The sequence below is a fragment of the Callorhinchus milii genome, unplaced genomic scaffold, assembly GCF_018977255.1.
Source record: "Callorhinchus milii isolate IMCB2004 unplaced genomic scaffold, IMCB_Cmil_1.0 Scaffold2, whole genome shotgun sequence".
NCBI classification, from domain to species: Eukaryota; Metazoa; Chordata; class Chondrichthyes; order Chimaeriformes; family Callorhinchidae; genus Callorhinchus; species Callorhinchus milii.
In genome coordinates, this window is record NW_024704743.1 from 20,186,161 (window position 1) to 20,200,430 (window position 14,270).

Consider the following 14,270-nt stretch of genomic DNA (forward strand, 5'->3'; position numbering starts at 1 on the left):
AAGTATATCCCAACAACAAATGCAGTAATATAACACCTTTCACGTTGTCAGGATGTCCCAAGTTGCTGGACGGTCAGAGATTTGGACCCGCGCAGAGGCATGGGATCGGGGTAGGAGGGTGGCCGAAGGCGCAGTCGAAGAGGAGGGTCTTGAGAAATGCCTTGAAGGAGGCAAGGGAGGGAGCGAAGCGAAGGGACTGTAGGATGGAGTTCCGAAGGGTGGGGGCAGAGAGGCTGAAGGCCAAACCGCCAATGGAGGGGCAGGCCGGTCGGGGGACATGGAGCAATTCACAACCTGTTGAGCGGAGGGAGCGGACAGGTTGATATGGGGTTATCAGGTCACAGAGGTAGAAAGGAACAAGGCTGTGGAGGGTTTTGAACTTGTGGGGATGGGAAGCCAGTGGAGCCAGGCGAGGCTGGGGTTGATAGGGTCATGGAGCCTGGTGCACGAGAGGATATGAGCTGCAGAGTTCTGGATCATCTGCAGCTTGTGGAGACGAGTGGGGAAGTCCGACAAGCAGTGAGTTGGCATAGTCGAGCCTAGATGTGATAAATGCGTGGATGAGTGTTTCGGCAGCCTTAGCAGAGAGGCAGTGGTGGAGCTGGGCAATGTTGCGGAGGTGTGGGAAGGCAGATCGGGTCAAGGCACGGATGTGGGATAGAAAGGATGTTTGAGGGCCAAACAAGATGCCAAGGTTCCGGACTAGCTCAGTGAGGTGGATTTCATCCTCGGATGGTGATGCTGGCTGTGCCTGAGGTGTGGAGGCGCTGACGGGAGCCAATTAGGAGGGCCTCGGCCTTTGTTGACCCTAGTAAAGGAAAAAAGCGTTGATGTTGTATGATTGACGGAGAAAAGTTTGTTCGGGAAACAGCTGCTATGGTGAGTGGTTGTTCTGTTTCAGCACTTGGGTTGCATTGGATGAATTCAATCAATATCCTATCTACTATCCCCACTTTTGTTAAATCTCAGTGGGAGTTAATATTTTCTTTATCAATACGTGTAATTAATAATTAAATAATTATTCAAGTAATGCATTTTCAGAAAAGAGACATTTTGGTTGCATTCTAAATGTGGATCTTGGGAGAAATGGTCTATTGTGTTAATATAAAGATTCTTCTGGTCTCCTTTCGCTGTATTTCTGAATCAGTTAATAGTATGGTGTTTTAATATGCCATCATCATGTTTCAGGTGCCTGCATTTAGCATCCCCTGATAATGTCCAGAAGCTAAGAATGCAAATAAATCTTCAGTTGTATTATATATTATCACTCGGGTTTCTCATAAAATGTTAGCCTTCTGCTACAGAAAGATTTCTATAAAATGAAGAAGTTGAAGGCTTTCAGTTCAACAATTCCTGTTTTTAAATTTCAGAGAACTAAACTCAGTAAAATAGTCTCAGATTTTGGCATTAAACATATTGCATTACAACATATAGATATGCTGTCAGCAATGTACAGGGAATCCCTGATATAAAGTGCCTTGCTGCAGCTTCGGTTATTTTTAACATCTGTGTCCTGTGGACCTACAGTTATTCAAAGCTTAGGATGCTTTGGGTGCTAAAAATGGCTGACTTCTGATTTGCCAGATCACCATGGAATTCACTTCCTTTGCTATAATAATCCTTGCATTTGATATAACGCTTTTCATGTTGGGATGATGTTTCAATGAACTTCACGTGATTTACTGTAAAGTGCAGTGACTGGATTTTTTTGCAGGCAACTTGGAGGCCAATTTGCACACAGCAGTGTCCCACAAACAGCCATGAAATGGTTGATCAATTTTATGGAGGATTGTTGGCGAGGACAGTGGGAGAAACTCCATTCTCTTTTTGATTTGTGCCATGGGATCTTTAACATCCACCTGAAGCAGGCTGACCGTATTTAAGCTTAATATCTCATCCGAAGGATGCACAGTGCACACCCATCCACTGCATGGAGTATTGGCCTCTTATGTGAGTTCAAAGTCCCGACATGGTGCTTGAACCCTCAGCCTTCTTTCTGACTCAGGTGAGAGTGCTATTAATTTAGCCAAGGTGACACCTAAGCACAGGACGGTATGCACAGGAAATGCTGCTGACTGCTCTTTCTGTGCATAATGCACATATGCGGAACGTCCAGTAAGTGTAATCAGTGGAGACCTTAAAATCCCGAAGTCAGGTCAATTTTTGAGGCCTGTTTTAACACGGCCTCTGAGTTACTGGACTTGGATGTCTGTATGATAATGGGGTTACCCTGTAGTTATTAAAGGAATTTTGGAGCTGATCATTGCAGTTTGATTTTTTTTAAAAACAAATTGCTGAAAAATTATTCCTAAAGAATACATAATGTATAAAAACGTGCCACATTTTACATGAGAATAACTGGGTGTTGAGATGACTTGAAGATGTGATAAGGTGCTACATCAAATGTAAGGATTATTTATTATTTATTTAAATGTTGAATTTGAAAATGGATACTATTCTATGCAGCTGGGATTATATTTTGTATGCTGTAGTACTAATGCTACTGGTATGTATTTTAGTTTGAGCGTGGAAATAGTTTTGCGTGTACAGAGTGACCAAAAATCATGATACCATTACAATGTCTAATAAGTCTTAAAGAAATTATGATATTTTTGTTTTTTAGATAATAATAATCCTTGCATTTGATAAGCGCTTTTCACGTATTCTAGATATAATAGGGTAGTTATCACCCTGTAAATCTTTTTACTAACTACTGTATCATGTTATCTCTGTGTTAAAGTTGCAATGTCTTCAGAACGGTGACAATAATGGACCATTTTGCAAGTATGACCTTAAATGGTTAAAATGATGCATTAAATTATATATGTCTAAATTTTGACTAAACTGGACACTTAATACCCTGCACAGCTGGCAGCTGATTATTGGTTGATCCTTTTTCCATGTGACTCGGCACTTGGTTTTACCATGGGGAAATTGAAAGTGGTTTTGAGACACTAGTTTCAGGTCCCTGTGGAATGGCAGTTTTAAAGTGCGGTGATCCTATAGCTTATAGTTGTCTGAAAAGAGGAGGTCATTGAGGAATGGACCCTAAGGCTACCCTTTAAAAGGAATTCTGTGATTACTATTGGGGGATGGGACTGTTCTACTTAAAGTCTGTGCAGCTGGATTAAAAACATCACACCAATAGGCTCACAGCACTCAGTGAATCAAATGTTTAAATCCTTTTGGAGGCCTAGTTTGTTGTAGCCTGCTGGGTTTAATAATAGAGCCTGGTTTATCTTGTTTGCTGTGTAGGAAGAGTGAAGTTTACTGTTCTGTTCATCACATGCTGATAAGAGATGAAGGTGGGGGTTGGGCTGCAATCCAGTCAGTTCCCCAGTCTGTTAAACTTGCATGTTTGGGGTATATTTTATAATTTTTATATTAAGAGTATGCAAGGATTGTTAAGAGTACATGTGTGTTTCAGTGTTGTACTGAGATCATTTGAATTCCAGCGGCAATTGAGTGCCCTGTGTAAGAGCACATTGTATGTTCCGAAATCCCACCCCATTGTCTGTCATCACTATCAGTTAACTGGTCTTATCGACACCAAGTAAATTGACCAAAGGGCAGCACCTTTGATGTCTTTGTCTTTGCTCAAAAATCAGTAAGTAGGTTTTGGAGGAGCTCAATTTGGTCAGAGTACTGTTCTTTCTCTGATTCAAAAGAAATGGATGGTAAGTCTTGTTACTCCTGTTTTATCTGTTTCTGTTTCAGTCTGGCACAGTAGATCTTTTCTTTTTGAACAGTTCAGATGATAAAGGTATGTTATTCGAGCACATGGCTCTTTGCAAGGCAATTTTCTTGTACTTTTAAGTTTTAACTGATGTAGAATAAAAGGAACACCATATCCGGAGGCGATATATTTAATCTTTAATGTGTGGGATTTTTAAAATATCTAGTAGGAATTAAAATGTATAGGTCATTATTGCGGTAAACTGAGTTTACTCTGAGGAAAATCTACATCCAGAGTAGTTTTTTAAAAAAACATATAAAGTGCCATTCTTACTTCTCATTTCAAACCAGTTAAGTTTTTTTTTCTTAAACACATTTCCTGGCTCATGGATTTTCAAATGCTGTAAAAACATCGTAGATTTATTATCTAACATGTTTTATCTACTTTTCTACTTTCTGCCTCAGTAAAGATTCTGTGATCTATGGACTCTCCACGATAGAAAATATGCAGAGAAATGGCATACCTTACTGATGAAATATACAGGAGCAGTTGTGATCAGAATGAAAGTATCTTACGCTACCATTAGACTAATGAGCCATTTATCAGTTTGCTGGTGAAGATTACTGTACTCAAAAATTTAACTAATTTTCATTGTTCTTTGCAGTTTGCAGATATTCAGATCGTTTACCACCACCCCATTTCTTCCTTTCGTGTTTCTGACTTGGTCATTGTGAAGCACTCCAACGTGTTATACGACTTGAAGGGAGCTATATAAATGCTAGCTGGTGGTGTTTGTTTGTTTAACCATGGTGTTGTACTGTAACTCTACAAAATATGTGCAAAATTTCATAAGTTCATACATCAGTTTATTATGTATGTCAGAGGGAAACTTACAGAATGTGGAACCGGGTGATAAGTGAAATCTTCACATCAGCCGTCACAAATGGACCATGGCAATTCCTGAATCTAGTCCTTTTAGCTGGGTAGGTTTTGTTATGATGGAACTCAGGAAGTAAATGTATGCACGACATCTGGACCAGATGGAACTCGCTCTATAATCCTCTAGGAAATGAGAGAGGAAATAGGTGAGGTTCTGGCTAATGTTTTTAAAGGAGTTCTGTAAATATAGGAACTTAGCTGAAGGGCTGGAGAATGTTTGTTTTGATATTTCAGAAAATGAGTGGGACATGATCGTAAGAATTATAGACTAGTTGGCTACTGACATTAGTAATTGGAGAATTGTCTTGAGTGCATTTAAAAGATGCTGCCTATTCTCATTAAATGCTGTTTTCATATTATGTGGAGTCCTGTGGCTCAGTGGTTAGAGCACTTGCCTTGCAAGCGAGCGACCTAGGTTCGATTCCCAGGAGGGCGAAACCATGGGCAAGTTTCCTTACTCCACACACCTGATAATAAACCTTCAAGAAAAAAAATACAATAATAAATTGGTCACTTCAATCCATGTTTGTGGGACACTGCTGTGCGCAATTGGCTGCCGTGTTTCGCTCACAAATATACAGTTGATTCAGTTTACAGTATATTCTGTGAAGCGCTTTGAGACGTCTAGGAGACGTGGAAAGCACTATATCAAATGCAAGTATTATTATGTTGGTGCCATCCTAGCTCAATGGATAGCACTCTTGCTTTGGAAGTCTGAAGATTGTAGCTCCACGTTGGGACTTTGAGCTCAATTCAGGCAGACACTCAGTGCAGTGTTGGGGAGTACCTGACTGTCTGAGGTGCTATCCCTCAAAAATGAGACATTAAATCAAGTATGCCTGCTTAGTCAGGTAGATGTTAAAGATTCGATGGCCCGATTTGAAAAGAGAATGTAGTTCTCCCAGTGTTTTGGTCAACATTACCCTGCTTTAATTAGTCATTCACTTCATAGCTTTCTTGGTAAATTTGTGAAAATTGGTAGCTGCATTCGCCTACAAATTCAATCACTGCACTTTACACATAAATCCCTGTGAAGTGCTTTGAGACATTTTAACATCATGATAGGGATGCATAATAAAGATGTCCATTAGCAAAATATAGGTAAAGGAAATGAATTTGAGTACGATGCTGCCCAGCTGCCCATTTACTGAAAACATCCAATCATTGTGAAGCTTCAAGGCTAATCTCACTGGTTAAGATTACTGGTTCTCAAGGGCATTTGAGTAGTAAGTAGAAATGTTATCCTAACCTTGTATAGATTTACTGAGGCCAAATCTGGAATTTCACATGCAGTTTTGACGTCTACTTTCAAAAGCAATTGCTGTATATTAGAGAGGATCATAGGCCATCATGGATGATTCTGAGATTTGATGGACAAATGTACCTGCACATTTTTAAAATGCTGGAGAGTGGAGAATGTGGATGTAAAGACAGTTGCCTTGGACTTTGAGTTCAGTACTATAGAGGGCGTGAGATTAAAATTAACAAGCCTCAAGCAAGATTTTTAAGGATTTCTTGCCTACTGAGAACTAGAGAGTTGACAAAGGTTCAATCTCTGGATTTGTGTATAGTTGGCCAAAACCAACGAGGCAAGACTTAAGTGTTAGAATTACCCTTAGCATCCAGGATGGTTGAAGGGAAAATCAAGCAGGGTTCCTGTTCCTGATCTCCAGCTAGTAAACCCTGCTGGAAAGTGCACTTGTGATTGTTAGCTGAAGTCTGGATTCCGCTTGCTTGCGATTGCTTTCTTCTCCACACCCCATTTTAAATAGCCTGGTGATGTTTACTGTCTTGACGTACATGAAGAATAAGGACTTGAGTGAGACATTGGAAGGAAGATGAACCTGTATCCCTCTTTATACCCCTCTTCCAGAGCAGCGGTGTATGGAATTTTCAATTGTGAGACTAAAGTGGAGCCTTGTAGCTCAGTGGTTAGAGCACTCGCCTTGCAAGCGAGAGACTTGGGTTCGATTCCTGGCAGGGTGAAATCTTGGGCAAGTTTCCTTACGCCACACGCCTGATAATAATCCCTCAAGAAAAAAAACAGTAATAGTTTGGTCACTCAGTCCACGACTGTTTGTGAGACACTGCTGTACGCAATTGGCTGCTGAGTTTCGCCCACAAATAGTATACAATCAATTCACTTCACAGCATATTCTGCAGACATGTAGAAGACATGAAAAGTGCTATATCATATGCAAGGATTATTATTATTATAAAACTGTTATTAAAACATACCTTATAAAAAGCTTGTTGAATGTCTGGTGGGTATCAAATTGAGGGTTGAGATGATTGATTGCTCTGTGGGACATGATACCTCCTGAGCTGCTGGAACCATGAAAATATAATGGAAAGGAATGCAACCAGTCAGGGCAGAATAATGCAAAACGTAAGGTTTGATAGATGTTCTAAAGTTTTGCTTGATTTACCAGGAAGCGTTCCAGGGGGTGGGGGGCATGTAATCCTTGCCTTTGATATAGGGCCTTATCGTGCCTTCGAGACGTCTCATAGTGCTTCACAAAATATATTATAAAGTGAATTTTGTAGGTGAAACGCGGCAGTCAGTTGCGCACAGCAGTGTCCCACAAACCGTTGTGGATTGAGTGACCAATTGTTATTTTTTGAAGGGATTATTACCCCTAGAAACAGATTATTACACCAATCAACTAACAACTGGGTTTCTACTTACTGCTAGGTAAATGGATGCGTGTGGAGTAAGGAAACTTACTTGCTTGTCCGGGAATCAAACCCAGGTCCTCTCATTTCCGAGGCAAGTGCTCTAACCGCTAAGCTACAGTCATTACTTTCAGTGTAGTCACCCTGAATACTGTAAGTGAACACGGCAGTCAATTTGTGCACAGCAGTGTCCCACAAATGACCAGAAGGCCATCAGTATAACTGGAAATTGGTCTCCAGGACACTGGGAGAAACTTCCTTCTCTGTTCAAATAGTGCTTTGGGTTCTTTGACATCCATCAGATCAGGCAGACAGTATATTGGCACTTCCAATATTGTAAAGTTCCTCCAATTCCAAGTCTCCGATTTAGTGATTTCGCAACCGTTTGCGTAAAGGAATACTTCTGTAAATGCTCAGGTCCAACAGTTTTAGTTTCTAATTTAAAGCTATGGTTCTCCCTTGTAATGGGTTCTTTCTTTCCAGAGGCAGAGTCTTCCACTATATAACTTGTCCATTCCTTTATTTTAATTGCCTCAATCAAATCATCCGGTAACTGACTCTGCTTCAGAGATACTCAAGCATTCTGGAACAAGCAAGTTGTTATGACTGATGCCAAAAAATAATGTTGGCAACATCCATGCGGCAATCCATGCTTGCCAAAATTCTTTTAATTTTGTAAATAAATATATGTGCATTTAAACCAACAATGGGAAAAATTGCGCTTGTGCATTTAACCTTGTGGGTTACGTTTGTGTCAGTTCTTAGGGGTGAAATGTGGCCAGTGAGACATCAGAAAAATTGTTACGTAGTTTTGCCGGATCAAAGATGGAGCGTTGTACTATTTGTTCAAATTTTCATCTTGCTGTAGAAGTGAATGTAGATTTTTTTTAGGTAACAAACCATGCGTTTATTACTCACAATATGCTTTCGGATATGGTCAGAAATTGATCCTGTTCCAGAATACATAAAGGGCACAATAAATGTCAATGCTTTTTCATGTAATCGTCATTATTATTGCATCAGTCTGTGAAATGAGAATAGGAATCTCTTAACATATCAGGAGCTTCAGTGTTTTAAATCTTATAACTTGCCTTTTGAACCGATTGCACAAGCAGTGAAAACTGGACAGTTTTCCCATGTACATTGTTTAATGCATGACGAGAAGTGTCCCAATTTGCATTGTTTAATAATAAAAAAATCCTGTTCAGATATAATGTACAGCCTCTGGTATCCATTAAACACCAATCAATATGACTTTTTTTAATTGAGAGGCATTAATCACACTAGTGGCTTAAATTGCCTTGTGACAAATACAGCAATAAGAGTTGTTACCTGTACCTTTTAAAATTCTGATCTGCTCCACAATTTGTCATAATTATTGGCATTATCTTGTAATTCAAGTAATAAGACAATGTAAAATGCAGCTTTGCTTAAATGTAAAAATATTGAACAATTACAGGAGAGAGGCCAATATCTACCTGCTGTATGGCAGCATGTTTGCCTACAAAATAGTCACTACACTTCGCAGTTAAAAACCTGTGACGAACCTGAAATGTTTTGATGCTGTGATAAGGAATTATATCAGATGCAAGGATTATTATTATACTGCCCACTTATCCACAGCACGGCTGACACCAAGAAATAATGTTGGCAACATCCATGCAGCAATCCATGCTCGTCAAAATTCTTTTAACTGTGTAAACAAATGAATGTGCATTTCAACCAAGAATGGGAAAATTTGCACTTGTGCATTTAAACTAGCAGGTTATGGTTGTGTTTGGAGATCTGATACAGAATTTTAACAGAAACTTTCTGGTGGACGAAGTTTTGTTTGTCTCTTCAATATATTTTGATGGATGACGTGATATCCAAAATGCAGTGGGACCCATTGTGAACGTCAGGCTTTGGACTGCAGACAATCTTTTTATTCGTTTATAATAAAACTAGCGTTAGAAAATATTGCATCATTAAATGAGATGCTGTTTATTTATGAAATTTACCTTTGTGAACATTGCTTGTTATTTGTCAGTAATTTGCTGTATACGAGTAGCTGTGAAATTTTCTCAGTGTCGCGTTGGAGAGAAAGGGCTCCAATCTTGTTCGCTCTTATCCAAGTATATTTGGATTGATATGAACTGCCCGATTCCCCATTTTGCGTGTCTTAGCAAGGGATAACAGACATCGGTGTGGTGTTGACTTTGGTAATTTCGATAACTAGGCATTTAACTGTTGTTTCAATACGTCTTCACAGCAACTTAGCCAAGTTTGGAAATTCAGCTTTGTGCAAAACATTTTATATTCTATTGATTTCTTTGTGCAGAAACAGAAGGACAGAGATAAATTTAGGCAAAAGCCGAAAAAAAGTTTAGACTCCTCATCTACAGTTCCTTCTCTGACTGTAACAACTGAAAAGGTGAGTTGTAATAAGTATTAAAATGCAAATAGAAGGATGTATTCTGTTTGTCATGGAATAAAATAAAAAATATAAATTTACTGTCACATTTATAGTAAAATTTTAAAATATGTTCAGGTATCTTTAGCTTTATGCTACACCAAAGGGGTGATTTCCCACATGTGAGTAAATGCATCGACCATGGTGATGTGAGTTTATAATGAGATTTTCCAACTCGTTTCTGTCTTTCTATTTTTGAACAAAGAAATCAGTAAATTTCACCAAGTTTGTTAAAATACTTGTTGACCAGTACGGAATATGTACTTGCCTGTCAAGGTTAGTAAATCTTACCCACAGAATGTTCCTCCCACCCTAAAGTGAGGGAAACAACTAAACCTCAATATAGGTGATATTTATTGACTTTCCCCATAAGGCTAATCCAGTAAAACTCCAGAATCATATTCTACCTGATTATATTTTTTATCTCCCCAAAAGGCTGAACAAGAAAAACTCTGGAATAATATTCTAACTGTAAAACTCAAAACATATAACCTATTTATGGTGTTAGTACAGATTCCCTTACCCTTGTTCAGCAGGAATCCAGCCCAGATGTTTTGCAATAAGTCTCATAAGAAATGTATCCTAAATTAACATAGATAAATTGTACACATAGCCTATTAAAGAAGTACAAATTAAAAATTTAAGAGGAGTATGGTAATTTAATTTTAGTCACTTCCCAGCACTTTGCAGGATTAAGATATTTATGTTCTGCCCTAGGTGACCCCTTTATAATGTGGTCATCTAGGCCCAGTGTCTCAGGCCTCATGTTGAAAAGGAGCATATGATAAAATAGTCAGACAACTGTCTGGTTTGTTAACTGCCTTAATTTTGAAGTGTTCGGTTACTAATGGTTCTCTGTTAGCATCAAGTATCTTTCTCATTGTCTAACCATGCACTTTTATGCTCTGCATTCCGATGTGCTTATCTTTAGACCTACACAAGCCCTAGCAGTAGCTTTATGCCCGGCTCATTGAAGAGGCTGGAAGAAACCACAGCTCGATTTACAAATGTAAATTTCCAGGAAGTATCTGCTCGCCCTTCAAGTGGGAATGAAGGTTCAGAGGTCAAAGTGTTGGAGGTCAAGGGGAAGAAGACTGGAGGTCACAGTTCTGGTCAGAGGGGAAGGAAACCAGGCAATGGAAAGAATTCAGCTTGTGGGCCTGCAACAGGATCACCAAACTCTTTTCCACAAGGTATGCTTAGAGTGACTACCAGTTGTCCGAACTATTTTTGCTTTCATAATGTTAATTTATAGCCATTTATTTTGTGATGGTTGACGAGTAATTATCTTTTTTTAAAAGAAGCTGTTAGCTTTTTGAGTCATTTCTCAGTTCCACCATTGACCAGGTTTACTTCAGTTGTCAGTTTTAGTGAGTAGAAAAAGTAATAGATAACTGCTGAAGTAGCGCAAGTTTTTTGTCACCTAAATTAGCAATATAACAATATAGGACTTCAGTGCATGATTTACAGATAAACTTGTATCGGAATTGATGCACATAAATTGTAAAGCTCAGTGGTGTTACGGTAAATTCCTGATAACCTTGGCTTAATTTGTCACTTGTACTTCATGATGTCAATACCCTGGCTGCATTTGTTTATGTATTTATACGGTTGCCTAACTTGCCACTCTGGATATCTCTTCATTGAGCCCTTTTACCTCGGAATGATGACTTATCAAGTGTATAAATGTATATTGACGATTATTATGCAGAGACCTTCTACAATTTTCTGAATCTCTACGAATCCTGTTTTAAGTATTATATTCATATTGCGGTCAAAATTGCAGAATTCCTAAACTAATTCTAGTATTTAAGGAACATTGTTAAAATGCATTCTGAAATTCCCTCAGCTTCTAAATAATGGTAATCGAGCTTGGGTGAAAAGTCCAGGGTGCTACCATCTGGGAGTTCAGATAATTTTTCAATCACTAGAATCTGCCATTCCATGCTTACTTTACTTTTAATCTGTAAAGTTAAACACATCACGTCTCATGTCGGGAGGACATCTCAAAGCGCTTGACATTTTTGCCTGGGCATCCAAGGAGATTGGGAGTCAGATAGGTTGGGGAAGGGAAAGAAAATCAAAAATATAGCAGAAGAGGTATTTCTTAATGTAGGCCTTGAATGAGGGAGGGAATGAATTGGAGAGATTCAATTGGAAAATGGAGTTCCAGATAGATCCCAGAGTGGGATAGAATGGCTGAAAACATGCCCGCCTGTGGTGGAGTGGATAGAGTGGGACACTTGAAGCAGGCAAGTGTTTTCTGAGCAAAAGAAGTGTTGGGGTTGTAGGAGGACTCAAGAAATAGAATGAGGTGGAGCTGTGGAAGGAATTAAAGATGAGAATAAAGATTTTGTATTTGATTTGCTGGAGGATGGGGAGCCAAGAAAGGGAGGAGTTGAAAGGCTCACAGAGCCTGGTGCTCCTAAATCCAATCCTTTCTTCATGTTTCAACACGTGCTATGCACCATCTAGCAACTGTTTCTGAACAGTGATCTAGAGCAGGAACTTTGATAGTTATCAAGCAAATTTGAATTTCGATGTTTAGGTTTGCAACCTGCAATCTATGGGTATACACTCTACCCAGCCTTAAACCACTACACCGTCTCGGATGTGTTTAATGTTCTTTCTTATAAAAAGATTTAGAGACCATTACAATTGATTTGTGTAGCCTTGGCAGTTCTAAATATTTTGTTTTCTTGCAGGCAGTCTATTGGGAACCGCCAGTAGTGTAAAGTCACCTTCTGGCAGTTCAGTTCAATCACCACAAGAGTTTCAAAGTTTCACTGAGTCAGATCTGCGAAATGATACTTGTGTTCATCCACAGCCATCCTCAACCAGAGAGACAATTAAAGGAGAAATTGTAGAGCAAGAAGGGACCTTGATAAACATTAGTCCTTTACTGAACCTCCCATCCACGTCTTCTGGGCTTTCCCAAACAAACATTGAAAACTCAAAACATTCTGAGAACAGTCATGGAGATTATGGTGTCTCTGACGCTACTGCTATTACTTCAAGTGGAGCACCAGGCTTTAAAAGAGCACAGGCTTCAATTATGGAGGAAGAGACGATAAAAGAAAAGAAGAGAAAAGGGAGTAAAAAGTACAAGCATGGGCCTGGAAGACCAAAGGGGAGTAAAAATAAAGAAAGTATTTCCCAGCACTCAGTTTCTTCTGCCTCACCATCATCATCATCTGTGACATCAGCTGCTGGAAGTGTGGCAAGTGCAAACCTCCAGAAATCTCCATCATTACTGAGGAATGGTAGTTTACAAAATCTCAGTGTCAGCTCATCTCCAGCTGGGTCAGGTGGGTGTTTGTCAGCTTTGAATACGCAGTTTATTATATGCACGTTGCAAAATGGTTTAGCTTATTTTAACTGAATAAATGCTTTTTAAAAGAAATGAAAACAAAATTTTGATGATCAATATTGTTGCTTGCTTGGAGAAAGGAAGGTTTAACCTGTAGAAGAATTAATCTGGTACATTTGATAGTTTTACTTTCCATCTTGACTAAGCTAAACTCTCACAATCTTCTCCATATTCGCCTACTAAACGTGCAGTCATTCTACTTTGAGATGTCTTCTTGATGTGAAAAGCATTAATACCAAATGTAAGCACTATTATAATGACAAACATATTGACAGATTTCAACAATAGTTAGATTAGGGACTTTTTTTTAAAAAAACTTTTTTTCTCTACCATAATAAAATACCTGTCTTTTAAATGAAAAGTCGATTGGTGAATGATTTTCTCCATTTTAAAACAAAATCTGAACTTTTTTCGGCTTCTGGGATATCTGTGAATTGACATACCCAACTCGCATCTGTATCGAATTACGTAGTTGCTCACTCCAGCTCAAGGAGCCAGTGTAAAATATTGGTATTTTGTTTGATCCTCTCCATGGCCAAGTCTGCTTCTTCCATCTTTATAACATTGTCAGGAGGCTGATGTAGTAACACAGGTTGACAATGTTATGAAGCTTTGTGAACTCCAAGCTTAATTTCTCCAAATCCCTGCTCACCTGCTTGTCCAGTTCTACACGACCCAGATTCTCCCTTTGTCTGCTTTCACCCCAACCTTCCCAGGCTCCATGTGCTTCCTAAACTGTAACATATCAGTTTTAAGATCTTCATCCTTACCTTCAAATACTTTTACAGTCTTGCCCTACCCTCTTTGTGATCTTCTACGGTTCTACTTTCCTGTTAATGAGCAAGTCTATTTCTGCAACGTACAACATGGTCAGCATATTGGTTGGAATGTGTCTGATCTGTACAAGTGCCAAGATTTTGTAATAGTTCAATATTTGTATAGTCCTTTAGACCGTGGCCTAGTAATTGACTGAATTCAATTGGTATTTTAAGTCAAAAGATGTAACACTGCTTTGGACCCGGATCACTAGCATAATCGTGCATTAATGCACAAATACATATTTATGCCATGCATTATTTCTGAATGTTAAATGTTGGCCTGTTTCCCAGATTATTTAAAAGAGATGGAAGTATTAGATGTGAAATAAGATATCTGTA

General features: G+C 39.0%; 1 protein-coding gene across 3 annotated transcripts in view; it reads left to right on the plus strand.

The window, feature by feature from the left end:
• mllt10 (MLLT10 histone lysine methyltransferase DOT1L cofactor) overlaps positions 1 to 14,270 on the plus strand; it is a 98,405-nt gene that overhangs the window by 38,408 nt on the left and 45,727 nt on the right. For all 3 annotated transcript variants that reach the window (XM_007889734.2, XM_007889735.2, XM_007889736.2), the window contains 3 exons: positions 9,612 to 9,704; positions 10,675 to 10,936; positions 12,449 to 13,051. In XM_007889734.2, coding sequence (XP_007887925.1) covers positions 9,612 to 9,704; positions 10,675 to 10,936; positions 12,449 to 13,051 — 958 coding nt within the window. The remainder of the gene's footprint in view (positions 1 to 9,611; positions 9,705 to 10,674; positions 10,937 to 12,448; positions 13,052 to 14,270) is intronic.